The sequence below is a fragment of the Limulus polyphemus genome, unplaced genomic scaffold, assembly GCF_000517525.1.
Source record: "Limulus polyphemus unplaced genomic scaffold, Limulus_polyphemus-2.1.2 Scaffold3552, whole genome shotgun sequence".
Classification (NCBI taxonomy): domain Eukaryota; kingdom Metazoa; phylum Arthropoda; class Merostomata; order Xiphosura; family Limulidae; genus Limulus; species Limulus polyphemus.
In genome coordinates, this window is record NW_013669162.1 from 96,013 (window position 1) to 104,829 (window position 8,817).

The 8,817-nt window shown below is 29.3% G+C and overlaps 1 protein-coding gene across 5 annotated transcripts in view; it reads left to right on the plus strand.

Moving 5' to 3' along the window:
- LOC106469573 (anoctamin-1-like) overlaps positions 1 to 8,817 on the plus strand; it is a 72,142-nt gene that overhangs the window by 51,100 nt on the left and 12,225 nt on the right. For all 5 annotated transcript variants that reach the window (XM_022398141.1, XM_022398140.1, XM_022398139.1 and 2 more), the window contains 5 exons: positions 461 to 529; positions 3,818 to 3,895; positions 4,721 to 4,885; positions 6,013 to 6,049; positions 7,535 to 7,646. In XM_022398141.1, the coding sequence (XP_022253849.1) occupies positions 461 to 529; positions 3,818 to 3,895; positions 4,721 to 4,885; positions 6,013 to 6,049; positions 7,535 to 7,646 (461 nt within the window). The remainder of the gene's footprint in view (positions 1 to 460; positions 530 to 3,817; positions 3,896 to 4,720; positions 4,886 to 6,012; positions 6,050 to 7,534; positions 7,647 to 8,817) is intronic.

Consider the following 8,817-nt stretch of genomic DNA (forward strand, 5'->3'; position numbering starts at 1 on the left):
ATATATATATATATATATGAAGGAATATAAAATGAGTTAAACATTTATTAAATCTATGAAATGAAACTTTTTCAGTAAGTGAAATTATATTTGGTTTTTTTTTAATCAAAGCAAATATAAAATTTACAATTGTAAGAATGTAGGAGTAGTTAAAAATCAGTAACTGAAGTCTACAACAATAGTAAGCATTCTAAATTGTCTCTTCAAAAAGTATCTAGCAATGAAATATTTTTGATTTTGCAAAGCTTGCAGATTCATAAAAATATCACATATAAAATAAGATATTTCTCAGAGGCTATATAATCTGTAAAAATTTCATCTAATGTTTCAAACAATTTCATTCTGTAGTTTGTATTCAATGCAACATATGACAAACCGTATAATAAGTGTATCAAATTAACACTCCCAGGCATGAATAAATAAAGCATCTTGTGTATTATTTCTTTCTTTATTTTCTTAGGAACATCCAAGACCTGAGTATTTAGCACAGCTTCCAATTGTAAAAAAGAAATTAAATTTTATTACAAGGGTAAGGAACTTGTTTATATATATGTTTTATTTACAAGTGTATAATATACATTTAAAGAATGGGAAATAATATTATAATCATAGCTTACATGTCAAAGATGTAAACTTTATTAGTTATGCTGTTTTTTTAATACTTTATTGCTAGAGAAAACTTAAATAAATGTGCATATTTGGTTAGATTATGGCTACTTATTTGTGATATTTTGAGACTTGTAATAAAAGGCATACGGATATTTATCACTTTTAATAACAAGAGGACTGTGGGTTACTAAATAAAATTATTCCAAATTTTTCTCATTATTCTAGCTTATGTGCAGTTTTCATACAACACATTGGTCAATCAATTCATAAGATTTCCTTTCCTTCTAGCTATATGTTGTTGTGTGTCATTCACCTAAGGTATCACCTTTGTCTTCCCATTAAAAGGTTTCTGCATAGTTAACTGTACTGTGCAAAAGCAGGGGAAAACCTTTTCCACTGGTTCATCAGGTGATATTAGGAGGTTATAACCCTTATGTTGAATGGCATGACCAGTGTGGATGGTGTATGTTGTCCTGGAAAAATGTTGCCCTTTAATAGTGTGATGTTTTCTCAAACTGGAACAGATTATAGAAGATTGTGATAGAATATTGTTCTGTAGGTATTTAAAGCAGGATTAACAATTCTAAGAGAGAGAGAAAGATAAGACTTCTTAATAAGCTTATGAAAAATTAAGATCGTGAGCTAAACATTCTTCAGTAAAGACAACTGTTTTTTTGCTGAAATAATACATACACACTTTACAATATTTTCTGATTGACTCTTCAGTTATGTAGCAGACCTATCTTATTTACTCTAAGGGAAATCAATTTCACCTGAAAATGTAACAACATAACTTGATTAGCTTAAATAACAAAAAAAAAGACAATATTCAAATATAAAATATGTAAAAACACTTTATTAACAGACAAAAGTAAAGTAAAGATTGCATTTTAGTGGAGAATGATTTAAATGATATCTGATTTAAAATTGAATGCAAGATAAAACTAAGTAAATGCCAAATGTATTAAAGTGAGATGAAAGTGTAAGAAGAACTAAAAATATGTTGAAATTAGATAAGCTGGGTTTTATATAACTGAAATAAACTTAGTTTGAAATTAAAATGACATTATACAGTCTGGGATAAAAGACAAAATAAAAAACGACTGTACTTTGCAAAAAAAGTCTTGCCTACTTCACAGCTGTGAATGGACTCTTCAAAGAAGATAAATCCACTTTTAGAAGTCGTGTTTCATCTCCCTAAAGTTTGGCTGATCACAAGTAGGACCCAAAGAATTTGCTTTATCTTCACCCCATGTAAAAGTTTTACTGTAGCCTCATACCAAGCTAATTTTGACCATGAATGCAACCAGGTGATAAAAACCACCTGGATCAGTTCCTTCTTTAAAAGCTAGTACCTTGAGCTAAATCTAGCACATTAACTTATGATGGATTTCCTTTTGCAAGACTACAACTTAGAAAAATGAACTTTAGTACAGAATTGTTTGGTATGTTATTGCTGTGTACCCATTTGTGGGAAGACTGAGTTTAAGTTATTAGTATCAAAATTATTAACATTAATGTGATTTTAGATATGACAGGTCATAATTTACAGGTGTCCTTTGTTGTAATTACTAAAACAAAGTATTGTTTTAAAGTATATTATGGTACATGAAGCTATCATGTGTTTTCTGCCTCCTTAACCCTTCAACTGTAGTTGACATCATATGATGCAAGAATTTTGCGTGCACAAAAATTCGTGAATCTATGAGCATGGGGTGGTAGGCAGATTCATACAAGCTGCAAACAAAGGATTAATAGGTAATTTTTTAAAATTTCTGTGTACTTTGTATTGGTTTAAATACAGAATATCAGTCAAGAGAGAGTTAGTAAGTTTCTTTCACCTTTAGTTGTTCATGGGACTGGGTGAATTACTACAGACAGTGTTTCCAAAAGTGTGAGATGTGCCTCCCAGAGGGGTACAAATGATCTTTTGGGGAAGGGGGGTGAGCAATTATGGTAGAGTCAATTGTGAAATAATGCAAAAATTAGCATTTTAATATATTTTTATTAATGAAAATAAATACATACTACAACACATATAGCATTTTAATGTGTATTTGTGTATTATATCTCATCACTTAACTCACCTTTTAACTCATTTAAAGAAAAAAGAGGGATGTACGCAAGAAACCATATTTATTAAAGGGGTTTGTCGCTGACAAAATTTTGGGAAATGCTGACCAAAGGCATCACTGTGTTCTCCATTAGAAAGGATTACTATAGCATTAAATACATTATAGATAGCAACAGTGATAGTTTTCTTGTGTTAAACAGGGTAATGTTTTGAAGGCTCTGAAACCCCCTTGTTAATTTGAAAGTGGTCTTCAGTCACATGAGTATCGCGTGCACCTGTAAAAAGAGAGTATTTATGTATATTGCTGTTTTTCTTTGTTTTGAAGTTTGGTAGATCAGTGCATTGATTAAATCAGTTGGTTTATTTGTGTTAGACAGCAGGAGATATAATGTGTTGCTGCTTCAAGGTACAGCTTTTACACTTCATAATTTATCTTTGAACATTAATGTCTTGTGTAACCATTTTATTTTTCAATGATATACGCTCATGGATTCACAGTGTAACTATAAACCTGAATTGTTGAGAGAGACTTAATAAAGGTTTTTCTTTCTCCAATGTTCCACACACACTTAAAACACTTGGTTTGTTTTATTTGTTTCAACTTTGATTTGTGTTTGATTAATAAAGAATATTGATTTGTACATTTTTGATACCATATTTTTCTTTGTGTTGGACTTGGTGAGAGTTGAAAAGTTAAACTGTAATATAGTATTTGTTGGATCTCCAGTTTTAGAGAGAAATCAGTCTATCTGAGAATACCAGAATATTAGTATATAGTCTGTGTTTTATTATAAAGTTACTGTTAATAAGAAATGGATTTGTTAAAACTGATATCTGTTTTTTTTTAATATCTTAAGATTGTGATTCATATTTACAGTTGCTTGTGTTTATGGTTTGATAGTTATACTGTGAGGCAGTTAGTTCAGATAGTGTAGTTGTAAAGCATGTTTGAGTGCATACCTATGTACTTAGTATATCTTAACAGTTTTTTATATCACATGTTGCAATATTACATATACATGCAGTGTGGACTTTAATATTCACCTGTATGATTGCTAGAACATTATAAAAAACAGTTTATGTTTTGTTACAAATAAACCAGGTCTAATGTTTCTATTTTTATCACACTGACAGATCTATGAACCACATGTTTCATTTTGGAAAAAGCGAGTACCGTTTGCCATTTTTTCCTGTTCTGTGGTTATATTGTTAGTGAGTATTTAAGTTTAACATGAATTTACATTTTATAGTTATATGCAAAGGAAATTATGTGGCTATAATTAGGAAAAGAATGATGTTTCAATAAACTTCAAAATAACAGCTTGGTTACCGCGTATTTTTCCATTTTCTCCATGTTACAATAAATCTTGATGTATTTATCTGATTCTATGTAAGTTTCAGTTTTTCTATAGTATAACCACTTTAATTTTTTTATATTAGTGTTTATTGGTTAATAACAAATGTATGTATGTAGGTAAGTGGTTATTTTTCACAACTTATTTTTGTGTTTTTGATATTGTACTTATTATTATTATACGGTTGTTTTACTGTTTTTCAGACCATTGTAACTCCTGATTTTTAAAGTTTCATAAATGTTTGGGGCTTAGTTCCTATTTTTTAACTTTACGATAGCTCTGACTCTATAGGTGCTAGTATGATCTTTATTTCAGATAATTTTTTAAGTCTTTAAACCTCAGTAATACAGCTCAAGGTATTGGAACTAGTATGATTCTTTCCAGTGTATATTATTGATCATGTTATACCAGTTATTTTGCTGGTCTGATGCTTTTCGATTGAAACTATCACTCTTCAAAGTATACTGGTCATAGTAGATACAGTAGTTTTGAATTTATATTGCACTTAATGTTACAATTGAATAAATATTTTTAATGTAGATGTTTTATATTCTTTAATCTGATACTTTGTTTTTCATATTTGATAGTTGTTGGGTTAGAAAAGATGTAAGATATATATATATTTATGTATGTGTGTGTGTGTGTGTGTATATATATATATATGTATTTATTTTTTTTTCAGGTTACAGTAGCTCTTGGAGCTGTAGTTGGTGTAATCCTTTACAGGCTTTCTATTAAAGCTGTATTAAGCATTAGTGGCAACAAAAATCTGACAAGTATGGCATCCGTAATTATTTCTACCACAGCAGCTGTTTTAAATCTTTTTTGTATTGTGATTTTTGATAAGGTAAAATCTTTATGCTTCTTTTACTTGATATGAATAAATATTTTAATCCCTATTTGATTTCATTTAGAAAGTTTTTCTTTAGTGCGAGAGATTTAAGTTTGCAAAAATATTCTAATAATCTTTTATCTGACAGCGGTTTCTTTATTGGGAGTAACACTATTGTGAATGACCACTAAGATATGCATGGTAGTGTAAGAATTTTCCTTATGTCTGCCTGCAATGAGATAATTCAGGATTTATTGGGTCATCCAAAAAAAAAATCTTTTGGTACTGTTTTAACTTCGCTCTGACTATTCTTGATGGTATATCAAGGAAACAAATATTTGCATAAATGGATTATATTTTCTTTAGGTATAGCAGAAAAGGTAGTAGCTAGTGTAAATTTTTGTGTAAGTTAAGATGGGATGAAAATCTTTGGTACAAGCAATATATATATTGTATGCTCTTGTTTTCATGAAGTGAGTGAAAAGCAATAATAGTTTAACTTGATGTGGTTGTTGTGTGATTTCTACTAATGGATGTAAGGTATTAAGGATAAAAACTTACAATCAAGGAAGAAAATTATTACACGTGTAGATTATAAGATTTTTATATTGATATGTTTTGAGGGTGGTTTAAACATATTAAATGAGTGAAGATTTTAGAATATGTTTCAGTTGTTCTTGATGAACTGCTAATTGTTAGAATCTTTGTTTGTATTAAAATGATATACATCATAAACAATATTATGAGGTTTATAACAGTCACTATCGTCCATCAAACACTAAACATGATAATGTTTTCTTTTTATTTAACATACTGAATATAATATTTCAGAAAAGTTTTAAAGACTTTGTTCTCTTATTGTTTGAAAACTGATGTTTTACTATTATTTTTCCCTGGTTAATACAATTCGTCAAGAATTATTCACAAGTTGCAGATAAGAAAACAATTAACAATTTTATTGTTTTGTATTATTGCTAATAAATATAAATAAATTATTATCTTGCATTTTGATTTTCAAGAATAAAATTTTATTGAGGAATTTACATTTTTCTTTGAAGTCTTTCATTCTTTCATTTACCTTCCTGTGATTTGGCTATAACTTTATTGTTTTTATAATTGTGATAATTTGAAAACTTTTCTAGGTATATCAAAGGATTGCCAACTACTTGACTGAATTAGGTGAGTTTCTATGTAAGTAGTATTTACACTCTTTGCAAAAATATTTCTTTCTACAACAGTATATGTTATTAGTAACAAAATTGGCCTGCTTGGTTCAGTAATTACTTTTAGAGTTAAACACATATAGGAAAAAAGTGGTGCATAATGAAATATACAATAAAATGTTATCTGTAATTTTTTAAATTAATGTATTTGTTAACTTAGTATCATACTTAGGGCCAGACTAATTTTATTGCCTTTTTTGTAAGTCTTAGTAATAGTTTTCATGGGTTCTCAATTCCTACTGACTTTACACAAACAGTTACTTCTGTCCTGTACATTGTGATAAATTCTGTATTGGTGAAACAGATAATTTAAAATTAAGGATGAATTTACATAAATTTCATGTTGGATGTCCCAAAAATAGCCCACTATTTGCCAGCAAACATTTTAATGGATGTATTTTGAAAAAATTTTAAATTCTAAAAGAACCATATTTTCATGTTTTCCCTTTTTGTGCATGTAATGTAAAACATAAATAGATAGAGATAAGAGGGAAAAAGTAACTGTTTGTGTAAACTCAGTAGGAATTGTGAAACTATTACTAAGACTTACAGAAAAGACAATAAAATTCTCAGAAAAGTTATATTTTGAAGAGTGGCGTTTGAAGTCGCAAACCATTAGTGGAAAGTAATAAAGGAGAGAAGGAATAGAATAGTTTAATATTTCCAGTGTTTTCTTATTCATATCCACAGGTGAATCTTATATGTGTTTTAGTTATAGATGTATATTTCAAGGTTGGTTGCTCTTCAAAGTTTTGGGGCCCTGGAGCTGAGCCCCATTAGCCTTTGCATTTATCTGGCACTGATTATATTTTATTATATAAACTTTTGTGTTGAGAGCTAAAGAAATGAAATTAGCATTTTAGTCTCAGGAGTAAACTGAATTAATTCTTCAATTAGGTTTGCTTTTCTTATTATTTTTGAATCAATCTGTTTAGTTCTTTAACGAGTTTAACATATTAGTACAACTAATGTTAAAAAGAATTAGGTTTACAGGGTGTCCATAAATTGTTGAACCTCTTTACTGGTTGAATAGAATGAGAACTACAAAAGGTAAACAATTGTAGCTTGTGGTATAATGGAGGATAGCACCTCAGATTTTTCAATGGTCTGTGGTACCATTTGTTCACCTCGATGTGGATAAGCTGGCCCGCGTATATGCAAGAATATCTGGAGTAATCATCACAATTTCGTTGATTGTTTGGGCATGTAATGTTTCCAGCTTATAGATAGTGCCTTTCACATAATTCCATCTAAACAAGTAGAAAAAAACTTCAGACATGCTGCACAACACAACTGTTTATCTAGTGTGGTTCCTATTCTATTTAATCAAAAACGTGATTCAATAAGCTACGAATACTCTGCATAATTCCATATCTTGTTTTGCTGCTTTTGAGCACTGTTCAAATAAACAAAACTGTAATCTATTTTATCTGTTCTCTAGAAATGCACAGAACCCAGACAGAATATGAAAACAGCTTAACCTTGAAGATGTTTCTACTTCAGTTTGTTAACTACTATTCATCCATTTTTTACATAGCATTTTTCAAGGGAAGGTAAATAGTTTTCACAGTTTAAAGTTGAAAGTTGATTCATTAGATTTTTAAGAATAATTCATTAGAAGTTGAATTAACATTTTTTTCAGAGAGATTGATAAATTTATCTTTATTAAAACATCAAAATACCAAACTGAATTATCTACAACTAGTTGTAACTCATCATCAAAAACTAAAAATAGGAAGAAAATAAATATAAGAAATAGTTTGGATTGTGCAATGTTCTACCTTTAGGGTCTTTGTGGTGGTACAATATGAGTGATTAATGGTGCCACATGTCTGAAATATAACTTAGCTAACTATCAGCAGTTCCTTTTCAATTATGGTATTCAGCTACACTGACATTTGTCCAAAAGTGTAAAATGCAGTTTACTGAAATGTTATATGGAGAATGATTTCAAACTTGCAATAAAAATGCAAATAAATACAAGTGTACAAATAATCTTTATTCACACAATCTTAACCCTTTTGAGATGGGTCATGGGTAAAAGGGCCATTTTATCTTGTTTGTTGACTCACATTCAAAATTTTATTGAATTACTATTTCTTGAATTTATGTCAATGAGTTTGGTATCAAACTGTAGATTATGATTCACATTTTAGTACTATATATTACTCAATTTCTTAATTTAAAAGCAAATATAAAAAAACAACAGATAAACATCGATTTTTGTGTGTCACGTGGTATGTTGAATGCAGCAATGGTTCAAATTAGATGTTTGTGATGTCAAACTACTAAGTCTATAGTTTCGTACAAATTAGAAACTTAAATTACAGATATTGATAAGCTAGAATATAAAATAAGAACGTCATATTTTTTCTATTTGCTAAGATATTGCTCATGTAATAAATCAAACACAGTGGGACTCTGCCTACCCCTTTCCATTTTTGGAAATGCTCCCTTATGTACACTTATTTCTATATATGGCATGAATAACCAATCGAAAGTTCAGAATGTCCCCTTAGTGGCTTTCCCAGCCATTTTAACAGGCTTGGCACCATTTTTTTTTCTTTTGAACCAATATTTCAACGAGATAGGGTGTCTTTAGTCTGCTCGAAATTTAATATTTTTTTTAGACTAAAATACATCTTAATTACTAACCTTGATGAATTCTAGTGGAATTCTGTGGTATTAATGTAGTAACTTATGATTTTTTAATTATTCAAATGT